Source organism: Rhinatrema bivittatum, chromosome 7, assembly GCF_901001135.1.
Source record: "Rhinatrema bivittatum chromosome 7, aRhiBiv1.1, whole genome shotgun sequence".
In the NCBI taxonomy this organism is placed as follows: domain Eukaryota; kingdom Metazoa; phylum Chordata; class Amphibia; order Gymnophiona; family Rhinatrematidae; genus Rhinatrema; species Rhinatrema bivittatum.
The window spans coordinates 120,595,241-120,611,132 of NC_042621.1; the positions used below are offsets into that span (position 1 = coordinate 120,595,241).

General features: G+C 44.8%; 1 protein-coding gene across 2 annotated transcripts in view; it reads left to right on the forward strand.

The window, feature by feature from the left end:
* The window catches only part of SPOCK2 (SPARC (osteonectin), cwcv and kazal like domains proteoglycan 2), a 152,266-nt gene that overhangs the window by 113,317 nt on the left and 23,057 nt on the right, over window positions 1-15,892 (forward strand). For both annotated transcript variants that reach the window (XM_029609035.1, XM_029609036.1), the window contains 7 exons: window positions 3,976-4,090; window positions 4,710-4,824; window positions 5,779-5,896; window positions 7,580-7,699; window positions 9,764-9,982; window positions 11,806-11,868; window positions 13,198-13,335. In XM_029609035.1, the coding sequence (XP_029464895.1) occupies window positions 3,976-4,090; window positions 4,710-4,824; window positions 5,779-5,896; window positions 7,580-7,699; window positions 9,764-9,982; window positions 11,806-11,868; window positions 13,198-13,335 (888 nt within the window). The remainder of the gene's footprint in view (window positions 1-3,975; window positions 4,091-4,709; window positions 4,825-5,778; window positions 5,897-7,579; window positions 7,700-9,763; window positions 9,983-11,805; window positions 11,869-13,197; window positions 13,336-15,892) is intronic.

Here is a 15,892-nt window from a genome sequence, read left to right on the forward strand (position 1 = left end):
AACAAAACTTAATTTCAGCCATAATCAGAAATCCACATAAAAGAAACAAGTGCAAAGAAATCACATATTCATATTTGTCCAATGAGAGATCCCCCCAGCCTAGGCATCCCCCACACATAGGAAAATTACTCTTATGCAAAAAACAATCACAGCAAAACCATACCTATAGCTTTAAAGAAGATCGAAGGAAATTGGTGCACATACACATCCATACCATTCGCACACCACAAAACAAGGACATAAATTGGTGAACATACACATCCATACCATTCGCACACCACAAAACAAGGACATAAATTGGTGAACATACACATCCATACCATTCGTACACCACAAAACAAGGACATAAATTGGTGAACATACACATCCATACCATTCGCAAGTCCTCTTGCTCCAAGGGACTGCATCTTACTGCTTCCTGCTTTTCCTTTGCAATGCTGGTAAGGGACTAGGTGATGTACAGGTTAAAAGATAGAAAATGGCGAGTAGGGCTAAATGGTAAATTTTGTCAGTGGAGAAAGGTGAATATTGGAGTGCCCGAGGAATCTGTAGTGGGACCACTACCTTTTAACAGGAATCCATCACAACTCTCATTCCCTCTGCTGCTGCACATCATCACTGAGCGCCACTGTCAAGAAGTCCCCTTTTCTCTGTTGGGGCTATCAAATTCTTTGGGGGAAAGAATCATGACCTCAGGAGAAGACACTGGGGTCCCTTCTGCCATCTCTGCCTCTAGAGAGGCCATCCCCAAAGTTGTCAACACCATCTATTTGACCACAAAAACATTGATCAGGCAGCAGATGCTGGCTCAGAAGGAACACCCACAGCTTGCCTTTATGCTTGACCCTATTGAGATACAAATCAAATGCACACCTCTAGGCTACCACCATCTTGACCACTCTGTCTCAAATATTCTTTAAGAGATTTTGTATCCATTGCCTTCATATTTGTAGTTCCTTTGATGGTGTACTCCCAGAATTCCATAGGAACCTGAATTCTCTTTCATGAGTGTGGCTTGTGAATTCTTTCACCAGTTGTGGAGGAGTAGCCTAATGGTTAGAGCAGCAGGCTGGAAGCTAGGGTTCAAATCCCACTGACACTCCTTGTGACCTTGGGCAAGTCACTTCACCCTCCATTGTCTCGGGTACGAATATAGGGTGTCATTTACTAAAGCTTTTCTCTTATTTTGTGTCTATGGGAAAAATGCTTAGAGGTATATACTCAAACGTTATCTAGCTAAATGAAGATTTGGGCACTTAACTTTTTATCTGGCTAAAATTTGGCCAGATAAGTTAGGGACATTCTGCGGGTATAAATGGGAGGAGATGTGTTAGATAAGATATCTGGCTAACTCCAATATTCAGAGTTAGTTGGATAACTTATCCAGCTACTCTGTTCGGCCCAAACACCTGTCCTAAAGTTACCCAGATACATGTATCCAGCTAACTTTAAGATAGCTGAATATATTCAGTGGCACAACCATGCCACTGAATATATAGGCTAAGTTTATCCAGTTAACTATCCGAGCTGCACAGCAGATGAATATGTACCATTAGTACAGTACCTGGATTTGGTCCATTTTGAAGTGTCACAAAAGGTGGAATATAAATAAAAAATGATTATTAAAAAATGAAATCCAAATGAAATAAAGCAGCAAAAGCCAGCTAAAGACCTTAAAAGCAACAGCTGGACCTCTCTCCTGTCCATGGGTTATAAATATTCGGAGTAGTTAATTTTCACCCGCCTGAAGCCTACCCTGGCAGCCACCATATTCAAACAGCAAGCTGGTCTTTGGATAAACAGTCATATTGAGGCCAGATTTCTGTGCAAATTAAGAACAAATGTAGCATTTATTGTGTTTTCCACTACTTACGGCATTGTTTGGAAAAAAGGGCTTTTGATAAAGCTGGAAAATGTCATCAAGTGCAGACCAGCTTTTGCACAGATAAACACATTCTTATAAAACCATAGATGCTAGGTACACTTTGGTGAGGATTTAAACTGCTGTGATTGCTGACATCAGTCTCCCTCTGCTGTCTGTTCTTTCTCCAGTCCTTTGCAACCTATATACCAGTGACAACTCTTAAATGTATTTATGCTGATGATATTGCATAGTCAAACAAGGCAATTCTTTCAAGGCAACAGAACAAGCATCTATAATATGATCTGCGTATATTAGAGGAATATATTTGAACCTGAAGTTTGAAATTTATTGTATCCAAGATGGCTGTTTCCTTGTTCCACTTCAACAATTCTTAGCCAATAGCACATTAACACCCAGATTTTAGAAGGCCTGCACATGTAAATCCCGGGGTTTACGGGTGTGGTCGGGCACCAAGCGAATTTTCGAAGGGGCCCCATAGACACAAAATAAGAGAAAAGCTTTAGTAAATGACACCCTACATTTGTACCAGAGACAATAGAGGGTGAAGTGACTTGCCCAAGGTCACAAGGAGTGTCAGTGGGATTTGAACCCTAGCTTCCAGCCTGCTGCTCTAACCATTAGGCTACTTCTCCACAACTGGTGAAAGAATTCACAAGCCACACTCATGAAAGAGAATTCACGCGCGTAAACCCCAGTACATGCACAAATGCTGGGCCCCGTCAAAGGGGCAAGCCGGGGATGGGGTCTGGGCGGGGAGGGTCAGGGTAGGACAGAGGCCAGCCGGGACAGCGGTCATTAGATGCTGTCCCGGGGAAGTGCACACTGGCAGCTGACCAGCACGCGTAAATTACTTCTGCTCCCGAGGAGCTTCCATGGTTGCTGGTGCTACAGAATATCGCTCCCTCTGTGGTTGAGATAGGATTCAGCTGTTTGCTGAGAATTCAAAAAGATCGTGACTGACCCTGAACTCCCACTGTGAGGATGTTGCCTGCCCACCAAGATGTAGACACCAGTCAAGGAAATCCTACACACATTCCAACGTTCATTGGACAGGCTGGACACTGAGAATCATTTTACAAACTCTTGATAATATATTAGATGACAGCAGGTAATGACAAATTGGCCTATCCACTCTGCCCAGTTATAAAGACTACACTGCTAAGGATACATATAGCCCAACTGTGGCAGCCATAGTAGCTTGACTGTTTGTATGATATCACTCCTTATCCAAGTCTTCCTCAATGGATCCCTACCATACATTCTTAATCCAATGCCCATTCCCTAACCCCTTCCTACCCTGTCTTCCCACAAAACTTTGCTATAATCTAAACAGCTATGCAATAATCTAAGCAACTACCAAAATTAGTGAGGCTGTTTCCTGAGAATCCAGCCACCTCGTTTCTGGTGGCCTTGCTGGAGAGTACCTAGCAGCCACCAAGCGCTGGCATTGACCTGGCTGGTTCCAATGTGCTATCAAATTTCTACATTAGTTAATCTGCACTTTTTCTGGTGTTGTTTGCATTATCCATTTGAAGAAGAGAAGAACTAATGCACCAGTTTGGTTATATTCTATTTTTAACATGGAGAGGAGACTTGTGTGTATGAGAGAGGGGTGAAAGATGGATCCTTGTAGTAAGACATTGTGGAAAATAAAACCCATAACATGTAAAGTCATTATTTATAAAAAAATATGTTTTAGCTGCTCTCTTGAAATTCCCTATGGGTGCAGCCATGGTCAAAGCAGTGTTGTAGATGACCTCGCATGGAGCAGGGTATGATGGCTCATTCAGTGTCCACTGATACATCATAGTCAATGTGGGCCAGTGGGGTCCAGTGACTATGAACTACATTGCGGCTCTGTCTTCCTAAGGGCATTGCAGGTGAGATTCTCAAAGAATAGCAAATTAATAGCATAGCAATTCCAATTTTACTTGGTACAGTATGAACTTTACTGCTAATCATGTTTACCTTTCAAATACTGTGGAGTGTATGGTGGGCAGTAGCACCTCTTCTAAACAAGTCCTGTTGCATTGCTGTTGAGCTGTCAGGCTTCACATGGTGGACTACCAGTGTTCCCTTTCTCTCCACAGCTCTGGACACCACCAAGGACCCCTGCCAGAAAGTGAAGTGCAGCCGGCACAAGGTCTGCATTGCCCATGGCTACCAGCGAGCCATGTGTATCAGTCGTAAGAAGCTGGAGCACAGGTGAGCAAGACAGGCTTGGATGCTAAGCCTGAGACCCAGCTTGCCAGATCTTTTACTGCTCTTCTTCTTAATCTATACCACTAATACAAGAACGAATGCACTGCCAGCTGTTCATAAAACTTTACTTGCACGCTGGGGGGGGGGGGCTGGCGCCGTGTAAACCAGAACCTGAGATGCTACGACATTCCTATTTACTGAAATGTCTGGCAACTGTGCTTCTGATTTCCCTATTGCTTTCCCTCAGAAAAGCAAAAGTACAAGAGCTTGCATGCAGAAGGGTAAACCCAGGCAGGTTAGCAACTCCTCTGCAGTTCTGACAGCGGTTCTCCTGTATAAACTGCATCAGGCAGCACCTTGTAGCCCCCTCCTTTCATTCACTCCCTGTAATTAAGTAGGCTCTCTGAGACCAGAGGCAAGAAGCAGCCCGAGACTCACAGGTTTCTGTGGCTTCATGAACAAAGGGAAACCTCGTTTCCTGACAGCAGAGAGACCTTCTGCTAAAGAGTATGGACAGCAAACAGAACTTCCAAAATGTATTCTGGACCTTGGAATCCCTATGTCTGTGCAAAGTTTTGCTCATCGTTCTCTCTCTTTTCCGTTTTTTTCCCCTCATGCCCAGAATCAAGCAGCCTTCTGGGAAGCTCCATGGGAACAAAGACAGCCTCTGCAAGCCATGCCCTGCAACCCAGCCCGCACCTATCTGTGGCTCTGATGGACACACGTACACCTCTGTGGTAAGGCAGAGGCGTGGGCAGGAGCAGTGCAGGAAGCTTTAGCACTGAATCGCAGAAAAGACAGGGATGTGAGGGGACCTCAGGAGGTTATCCACCCCAACCCCCTTGCCTCCAGCCCGGCAGGATCCACCGTACCTGAACCAGTCCCAGATGTTCTTTTTGACTTAGTTTCAAAACTTCAAGCGACAGGGATTCCATCGTTTCCCTTGGTAACTTGTTTCAGTGCTTGACTGCCCCGAGGCACTCATATCACGGATCGTGAAGTGCGAAACCTCAGGCTAGCTGTCTCTTGAGGTTAGTGGCGCCCTGGCACAACCCAGCACCTGTGGGCTTCATTCTGGACAGTATTGTCTGAGAGTTATGCTGCTACCTATGCCCTCTACAGCAGAACCATCAAAATTTAGAAAAATAACTTCTTGCCCCTCGTGGGATGCCATTTATAAACCTCCTGGGCTTGTTAACCTGGTTTGGGTGCTCACATTTCTCATGGAGCTTTGGGGACATATCGGGGCATGTGTGTTGGGAATGAGGAACATGTCAGGAGCTCACTTGGCAAATGATGCCCTGAATGAACTGCAAGATAGGGCAAAGAGAATGGACTACTTTGTAGCTGAAGCGAGGCCCTGTCTGTCCTTCTTCAGATATGTCTGTGCCGTCACCAGCTCAGCGCACCCCTCCTGTGCACATTATTCCCTTGAATCAGATGCTCAACATCACCTTGTAACCATTGCGCCACGGGATCCTGGGGCAGGCCAGAGGGCAGCATTGTAAAGACAGCCCAAGATTTGCATTTAAACATTCTAAATTATTTTCTTTGGTGCTCTAAAACTGCGTGATGTAACCATTGGCACTGCTGGCCATGGCCTTACCTGGGCGGGGGGGGGTGTTTCCCCAGCTATTTTGCAGGATGGGATCCCCGAGCTGAGGTTCTGACTGTGCTTCTCTTCCCCACAGTGTAAGCTGGAGCAGCAGGCCTGCCTGAGCAGCAAGCAACTGAGGGTGACATGCGAGGGGCCCTGCCCCTGCCCCACAGAGCACACGCCCCCCTCCACCAGCGACGCCACCAAGCAGGGTGAGAGCACTAATCTTGCATCCTCTTCCCGGTTTCATTCCAAAAGCCCCAAGTTAATAAGGAAGCCCTGCCTTTTATTCCTGCCAGCCTCTTCTTCAGCTGGTGCCCGTACTGAGGGTCTTTACTGCGATAGACTGAGCGCACCTCAGGGTGCTCCTGAGCCGTATTCTTTCATGGTGCGACTCGGGACACAGGACGTGCAGGAACCGAGCACAGTTTCAGTCTCAGATGACCATGAACGTTTTAAACTTCATGTTTCAGTGACACTTGTTCTCCTTTCTCCCTGGTAGTCTCTAGCTTTGGTAAGTTTTCCCAGTTAGCTCTCACTCTCTTTCTTTGAGGAAGGTCTGTAAGCATTATTCTCTAAGAATTTATTTCATAGAGTTTATTTTTCATTCATACCTAGGGTGAGGATCTCTTAAGTTTTTCAAGATAAGGAGTTTTTATCAATTAAACATAATTGATCTAATATAACATAGTAGTAGTAGAAAGACTAGGGGGCACTCCATGAAGTTAGCATGGGGCACATTTAAAACTAATCGGAGAAAGTTCTTTTTTACTCAACGCACAATTAAACTCTGGAATTTGTTGCCAGAGGATGTGGTTAGTGCGGTTAGTATAGCTGTGTTTAAAAAAGGATTGGATAAGTTCTTGGAGGAGAAGTCCATTACCTGCTATTAAGTTCACTTAGAGAATAGCCACTGACATTAGCAATGGTAACATGGAATAGACTTAGTTTTTGGGTACTTGCCAGGTTCTTGTGGCCTGGATTGGCCACTGTTGGAAACAGGATGCTGGGTTTGATGGACCCTTGGTCTGACCCAGTATGGCATTTTCTTATGTTCTTATATATAGCAATTGTTTCAGTGAATCAAGACAGTTATATACAGTTTTGTTTTGGGGTTTTTTTGTTTACAGTTTCTAACATGGCATAACAGAGCATTAACTATAACTTTGCACAGATTTGTTAATTAACATAAATTACAGGCTATCTAACCCCTGAGATGAATTAGGATCAACTCACAGGCCGTCTTAATATAATTAGTCTGTGCTTCTCACCGAGCTGATCAGCGATTGGTAGCTGAAGCAGATCTGGACGGTTTCTCTCTGAGAAGAAATCAGCAGCATCTGTGCGCTTGTCTGGAAAACAGACAGGCCTCATGGCCCAGAGCAGCAGCATCTCAGTTTCCTTATGCAGACAGAGAGGAGCAGGCAAATGATTGGCGTTGTTAGTGGCTGGCTGGTGAATCCTTTGTCTGGCTTACTTTATAGTAGCGAGATATGCATAAGTCAGTGCATACGGATGTGTACCAGGGAGAACAGGCTATTGCTTTTTTTTTTTTTTTTTTTTTTTTTAATAAATGTTACAAATTTACCTTAACATAGACGACTGCCTTGTCTCAGGAACATTTTGAGATAAGACTCCGCCAATCAGAGTTTTTGTGCTTATGGGTCCATATTTGTAGGACACAAACTGGCTGGCGGCAGTGCCAAAGGTGATTTAGAACATAGGGAGCTTCTGCACCGTGTGCAAACAGCAAAATGTCCATGATTCTTTGCTCACTTTCTTCCATCTTTGGGTCAGAGAGAATGAGCTCCTTTAAATGTGCTCTGAAAATTGTGCCCACAGGTCACAGCTTTGATCTGTTTTATGGTTGCTTCTTTCATTTTCTCCAATTCCAGAGACCTGCACTGGGCAGGACCTGGCGGATTTGGGGGATCGCCTGCGAGACTGGTTCCAGCTCCTGCATGAAAATTCCAAGCAGAACAACTCAGGGAGCAGCGCCAGCAATCCAGTGACAGGTATGAGAAACAGACTGTAAGGCTCTAAAAACTGAATAATAATAATAATAATAACGAGAACTGAATGCACACATGCATTTACTTATTTATTTATGACATTTATAAATTGCTTTCCAGTTTTTACAATAAAATCTTCCACAGTGATGTACAAAACCAATAACATAAAGCTTATAACTACAATAAAATCATTTAAATCCAAACAGACAATGAAAAGAGCTTGACATCTGCTTATAAAACCATTTCTAAAGTTGCCGTGGACCAAGGATACCATTCCAAAAAGGGTCCGCTCATCTAGAGCTGCTGACAGTAATAGAGAGAAGTCATGCCTGAGACACCATCAACCAAGTCTTCACTTCGCAATGGAATCACATGAGATCTTTCTCCTCCCTAATCAATAAAGGAAGATCATTCCATATCTTAGGGATTATCATAGAAAGCGATCTGTTTTGTAGTTTAGCATGCCGGAAGGCTTTGGCTGATGGAAGCTGGAGTTGGCAGCTATGTTGCAAGCTCACATTTCTAGCAGATGTTTTCCAGCTTAACCTGGGCTGCATGTGAGAGGGGCGATTTCCAGCAAAATCCTAAAAGCGAGTACAAGAAGTTTTAAACTTGCAGTGTAGCTTCACAGGTAACCAATGTAATTTCAAGAGAAGAGGGTGGCGCTGGCTCCCATCTGGACCTACCCATTACAATTCTTGTGGCCATGTTTTGGACTATTTGGAGCCCCCGAGTCATTGCACCAGCAAGGCTCCAAGAGATAACATTACAGTAGTCAATTACTGCTATGAACAAAGCATATACCACTGACTTTAATGCTATAAAACTCAAAAAAGATTTGAATTGCCTCACCAACCATAGGCATCCATACATATATAGGAAATAGTACGAGCAGTCATACATACACGCACACACACACACACAACATGGAACCCAGCAACCCATCCAACTTAATAGTACAGTCCAGACTTTTCATATTTGTGTTGCATTGCGCAAGCATCTTTGCAATTGCAGTGTTTTCTGGAATAGGTGGGACTGGAAAGACCGTACAGCTTTCTGAAGAGCAGCTCACTGTAATGAGCGCTAGATCTGAGCTCTTTCCATTCCAGCAGCTCCCAATGCCACAAGCCGACTGCTGCAAATGCTAAATGACGGGGCTTCTCTACAGTTGCAAAATGCTACTGAGCAGGGTCCTGGTCCTCAACACTCTCCAGGGCTGAATCCCTCACCTGCAGGAGGGTGGTGGCAGCAGCAGCAGCAGAAGTGTGTGTCACTTCCCCCCCCTTCTCGAAGCAAAGCATCACTTCTTATTTCTGTCAGTGACCAAGGCAGAGTGGGTGCAGTGCTCACTGCAAAAGCAGGGAGGCTCCCACCATTTCCTGTGATAGTAGCACTAGTAACACTTCCATTTTCTGCAAATGAATTTCACAGGATTCCGAGCAGATGTTGCAGCCATGTAAATATAATCTGTCTACTCCGCCACTTGTTTATTTATGTCCTAGTCAGTGGGAAAGAATGCAAGCAAAATGTGGCTTAGCAAAAAAGCACTGAAAAGTTAATTACCATGCACCTTGGAACTGTGCACCTGAATGCTTTGCTCTGGGTTCAGTTCTACATAGTGTATAATTGCAGTCTTGATTTTGTGTCTTGCAACTTGTACATTGCAAATCTGTGAATCATTATTATAGTATGGGGGCATTTGGGATTCACCAGATAGTGCTGCTAGCTGACCCTGGGTACTCTGGGCTGTCGAGATGGTTGACATTGATTTCAGTTGATTGCTCATGGTATTTCCATGGGACACTCAGGCTCAGATCTGCTTCATTGATTTTGTTGAAAGCACATGCAGCGGGCTCTGTGGTATTTCCATGGGACACTCATGGATGGCTGTAAACGTTCAGGTGCCATCGTTGCCCTTATTTCATGCATATTCTGAGCTTTTGATTGACCCTCCCCCCTCCTCTGCTTCTCCTTCCCTTTGTCCCTGTGTTCTTCTCTTTCCTTTACTCTTTCCCTTCTTCCATCTTTCTCTCCCTCACACCCACCCTCCCCTCTCTCTTTCTGCAGTGTTGGATAAGAGCTTGATGGCCAGCTGCAAGGACTCTATAGGCTGGATGTTTTCTAAACTGGACACAAGCACAGATCTGTTCCTCGACCAGGCTGAACTGGCTGCCATTAACCTGGACAAGTACGAGATCTGCATCCGGCCCTTCTTCAACTCCTGTGACACCTACAGGGATGGGCGCGTGTCCACAGCGGAGTGGTGCTTCTGCTTCTGGCGAGAGAGTATGTGATAATGCCTACCCTGAGTGCTGCCCTAACCAACGAGCGACACCGTACCTTGCACCGGTTCCGTGTTTCTAGTGGGATTTCTGTCATGAGACAGATGTTAACCGAGAGATAAAGAGGGTGTGAAATCCAGAAAGAAAGAGCAGGGGAGTCCCCTGAGGAGAATGGGAACAAGGGTTGTGTACAGAGAAGGGATGTAGTTAGTACATTTCTTACTAAACCTCTTATCAGGATTACCACTGGGCTCCTAGGTTACCGGAAAAAAAAGAAATCAGTGACAGCAGAGAACCATTAAGTATGCTTGATATGCTCTCATTAGCTTCTTATATAAGACATGCAAACTTAGCTACCACAGAGCCAGAAAGTGTGGTTGTGAAAATATGCCCACTGACGACAGAGCTGCGTGTGTAGTCCCTCACATGATTGGTACTCAGATGCAGCTACCAGCTCATGATGACTTGGTTCCAGGTCTTCATCAGTTAGTTTTATCCATGTACTGAAAACCTCACCTGTTATTGAGGCTCCTGGACCGGACTGGGAACTGCTCACCTAAGGGATGCCTCTGCCACACCCCTGTGCTGAAGCATGCGCATAAGGTGAGGAGAACAGAGGGCAGAGAGAAATGAACCAATAGAGAGGAGCAGAGATTAAGACGTGAAAGGTGGGGATAGGTAATACACACATGCTTTATAAACCAGTGTATTTGAGCATACAATAACTCATGAGAAATGCCTATTACTGAGCAATGATTGGTATAATATGAGCACCCACTCTTGCTGCATAAAATACTATTCCTACCACTACTTAACGTTTCTATAGTGCTAAACATTTCTATAGTGCTACTAGGCATACAAGGCATTGTACAGACACATAAGAGACAGTCCCTGCTCCATGGAGGTTACAGTCTAGTTGAGACACACAAGACAAATGATTTTCTAATAATCACTTAACTAATTACAGTCAAACATGTTTAACGTGAGATGGTCTAGATCAGGAAGAATCAAGGCTTTGATTTTTAAAAGCGGTCTTAAAGAGGTGGATCTTTAAGCAGGGCTTGAACACATCCAGAGGTGGAGAAAGACACAGCAACTGAGGAAGGCCATTCTAAGCATATGGTGTCGCAAGATGGAAAGTACATAGTCTGGAATTAGCAATGCAGGAGAAGGGAACAGTTAGAAGCAACTTGCCCAAGAATGGAGGTCACAAGGAGAGATATTTATATATTTATTTATTTATTTTAAAACTTTTATATACCGCTTAATGTAGGTAGACCTAAGTGGTTTACATATCAAAACACATAGTGAAAACAAGGTGTAACATAAAATAGGTAATATAAATACAATGCATTAAAATATGTATTATATATATGTATTGTATGTTAGGGAAGATAAGAAAGGAGGGGTCAGGTAGAGCCTTGTAGGTGAGAAGTAGCTCCCTCAATATATTGCAATCACCCATTGATGCCTTATAATCACGTCACTGCTGTAAACTCATGCCCTGCAGTGCTGCAAACGTTCATCTGCTGTGTTATAGTCACGCATCAATGCATTATACTTACCTATCCTTGCAATGTAGTTGCCATCTATTGCACCGTAATCACTTGTCAGTGCTGTAGTATAATCCATAGGCAAAGGAATGATGTGGGCCACTGGGGCCAAGGCCCAACCAACATTTTGCAACACAGAGCATCAGCCACTAGGAAGCTTCAGGGACAGGAACAAAAATTTTGTTTTGTTTTGCCCCCCCCCCCCCCAACCAAAAAGATGTTCCACTGCTCCTGATATAATCAGTCATTTTTGCCCCTCTCTTATGCATCATAGAGCCCCCCTGCCTGGTTGAACTTGAGAAAATTCAGATCCAGGAAGCAGCAAAAAAGAAACCTGGTAAGTTCCATTTGCCACTTTTTCTGTGACCAGCCATCATAGTGACTGTTCTCTGCATGAGGTCACAGACCATTGCTCCCTTCAGAATCCAGAGTGTCACTAGTAAATACAGCTAAAAGAACCACAGCATTTTGTGAAATACTTCAATTCCTCTATTCCTCTCCCTTCCGATACTCGGCAAGTCACTTTTCTACTTATCAGACTGTGGTAAAACAGGAGTTTTTACTTTGGTATTGTTTGCTTGTCATATAAAACGCCTTTAATCTGAGAACATTTTTTTTTCTGACGATCTTGAACTGGACAGCAGGTGACATAGTTCCATAGGCACCAGCAGCTGGAGCTGACAGGGTTAATCTCAGAGACAGAACAAGCTGATGATATCATTGCTGCTGAGGCTGCAAGAGAGAGACAGTTAGAACTGGCTGAGAGAGAGATCCATTTCAGCTGATGATATCACTCTGCTGCTGAGGCTCCAAGAAAGTGACAGTTGAAAAACTGTCTATGAAAGTAAAAGATAGAAATAGCTAAAAGAGAGAGAGAAACCTATTGCAGCTGGGGTTGACTGAAAAATGTCACTTAAGACTCTTACAGCTGACTGAGAGAGATGCAGCATTTAGCCCTACAGATAGATTCAAGTAACTAGTTAGTGTTACTGTGTAATCCCTTTTCTTTTTCCCTACCTGGAGCAAATCAGTTTTATTTAAAACCTTTTATGTTTACAATTCAGACCTTTAAAAAAAAGTTTTAGTTTATTAGTGCTATGTTTGTGATTGATTAGTATCCCAGGTAAGTGAGATACTGGGTGATCCCAATGTTTGGATGTGTGGTCTGTCAGTGCTTTTCTGGGAACCATGAGACTCTGGATTTCTAGAGTTGCAGTGTCCCAAGAAAACCCTCAGGGCACTTGCCGAAAGGCAAGAGAAACCCATTTGGTAGGTGAGTGGTTGCCTCTCTCAATTCTTGCTGGGACCCTCACATGGCCACGGGTTCAGACCCAACAGGTGTTAAGGGTCTGCGAAGACGTGTGTTATATTCTCAAATGATTAATTGTGATGACAGATAAGTAATGGATAACAAACAGGAAATGACTAGGTACATAGATGGAGGCATGCTGTTTGGACTGCTCAACTTGCATCATTCCTATGCCCTTCCAGCCCAATGAGCATAAAACAGGTCTGGAAATAAATCTTCAATCCCACATACAGCAGCACATTGTATTGCCAGTGATGCATTGTGCTGGCTTTGGTCACTAGATTTCAGCCTTGCAGGATACACAGAGGCCTCGTTCTTATAACCCTTTACTGCCTTTTCTGTGCTTTGGCTTTGCAGGTGTGTTCATCCCCAGCTGTGACGAGGATGGGTACTATAGGAAGATGCAGTGTGATGGGAACAGCGGAGAGTGCTGGTGCGTTGACCAACTGGGCAGGGAGTTGACAGGAACACGCATACATGGAAACCCAGACTGCGGTAAGGAAACTGAGGTTATGGAGAAGAGTAGAACTGAAAATTGGGTCATCTAACAGTAATAAAGACATTATACAATATATGCAGCATTGGAAAACATAAATCAGTTATATATAACACCAGAGTCTAAAGTTTGAGAACAGTGAGTTTAAGTAACAGGTTCACTGTCTCTTGAGATAAAGAATGGTGAAAGCTGGCTGATTAGAGCATAATACTGCACTCCTCTCTCCTCAGACAAAGGGGTTATTATGTATAGATAGGCAGAAAGATGAAGTTCAAATGGGATAGACTTAGGAGTAACATTATAAAAATATTGCTGAATAGAAGGGGTAGTGGATGCTTGGAATAGCCTCCCAGTGGAGGTGGTAGAGGCAAAATCTTTGACAGAATTCAGGAAAGCACTGGATAAGCTCAGAGAATCCCTGGTTGTGAAGAAGTAAAAGGAAAGTCAGAAATTAACTCTGGTCCATGTGGCATTGCAACAGGATGTAAACCGGATAAACTAACTGGGCCTTCCAGTCCTTATCTGTGGTCATATTCTATGTTTATGCTTCTATGAAGGTGCTGTGGCCAGGTTAAAATATGCAGTTATATGTGATATAGAATATGCCAGACCTCTCTGGCAATACTGCTCTGTGCATTGGGCTGTGAAGTGTTCATCAGTAATACATGTTGGAGGTAGCTGAGCAAGAATGATATCTCTTCGACCTCTGCAGTAACATCACAAACCCAGCAGTGAGAAGAGTTCATGGGATTGTAGAGCAGCAGTTTGCACTTTGTTGCACCCGTCGGTCGCAGATGGCTGCAACCTCTCATGCTCACCTCTTTTTTCGCTGCACCATCAATTCTCGGAAGAATGGCGGCTTCCACCAGTCACTGCCGACCTCCCTTGCGTTCCCGGGATGGCGTGGGCGCTGCCACCCGCCATCTTGCTTCTGGAGTCACTTAGGCACGCGCATGGGCCACCTATGTACACGTCATGGCGGAAACCTCAGGGGCGTCCCCTCCGCATAACGTCATCTTGCTACCTGTACTTAAACAGACTGGCCCAATGCTCCTACGAGTTAGCAAGGAGTTCTTCTCGTTGCTGAATCCGCTTCTCCTTGGACTTCCGGTTCCTGTTCCTGTCTCGGTGTGTGTGAATGCTCTGAGTACCCGCTCCTAAGGGGTTCTTCCGCATTCCTAGGTTATCCGCTCCTCGGAGGGCCTTCCTGCCATGATCTCTGGGAACCATTCCTTGTGAGTACCTCTTCACTTCATCTCTCCCAAGCTTTGCTGGAATTCTTTGCGGTGTACTCCGTGCTTCGGGTCACTACCGCGTCTTCACCAGCAGGATTCGCTACACCTTACCCTGTGCTGCAGGATATTGTTTCTTCATCCTCAAGTACCTTCTGAGCTCCAGGACCTCAGACTACCTCAACACCTTTATCACCGTACAGTCATCTTCGGCGTATCCCGTGCTGTGGGCCACTACCGAATCTGCACATCTGAGGTATTTGCTACACTACTGAGAGAGACTATCTGGCATACCCCGCTCTGCAGGCCACTACCGGATCGTCACATCTGAGGTATCACCCTGGGAACACCCTCAGCTCAAGAACTATACTTTGACTGTATTACCCGCTCCACTGGTTCTGCTCCAGAACTGCACCTTTAACTGCATTCCCCGCTCCACAGGTTATGCTCTCTCTCTCTCCCTAATAAAGTCTATCTTACAGCTGTGTCCTAGCTACTGAGACCATGCTTACTGGCGGTGAGGCCCACAGGGCTCCTCCCTGTGGGCAGAGACATCTCTCACCTCGGCCCAGGGTTCACATCCATACCAAAACATAACAGATTGCTAACTCCATGGACCTGGCTCAGGTCTCAGCCGTCCAGGCCATCCCTGGCCTGGCCCAGCGACTCTCCAAGCAACAGAGGACACTAGAGACTTTAGCCAATGCTTTCAACCAGTTGAGTTCTCAGTTGGACTCTGCTTTGACGCCTGGCAAACCCTCTTCCACTTCACAGGTGCTACCTATATGGCACTCCATATCCTTGCCTGCACCTACACGTTTTACAGGTGATCCCCTGTTATGTAGGGGCTTTCTGAATCAGTGCTGTATGCACTTTTCACTGCAACTTACCTACTTTCCAGACAAAGTGTCCAAAACTACGTATATACTTTCTCTTTTAGACGGGAAAACCCTGGCCTGGGCATCACCTCTTTGGGAGTGTAATGATCCAATTCTCAAGAATTTGACTGGCTTCCTTGCACTCTTTCATTCTGTATTTGATGATCCCGCTCACAAGACTGTCACTGGATCTGCTCTCCTATATCTTCAACAAGGTACCAAACCTCTGACTATGCTATTGAGCTTAAAATCCTGTCCTCTGAACTACATTGGGACTTGGGTTGCCTATAGGCCATTTTCCTGGAAGGCCTTAACTTTCACATCAAAGACGAATTAGCAGCACGTGACCTTCCCGATCACCTGGACTCTCTCATTGACCTAGCTGGACGTATTGATCAACGTCTATGTGAACGGTCATAGGAGCTTAAAGATCCCAAGAAGATGCC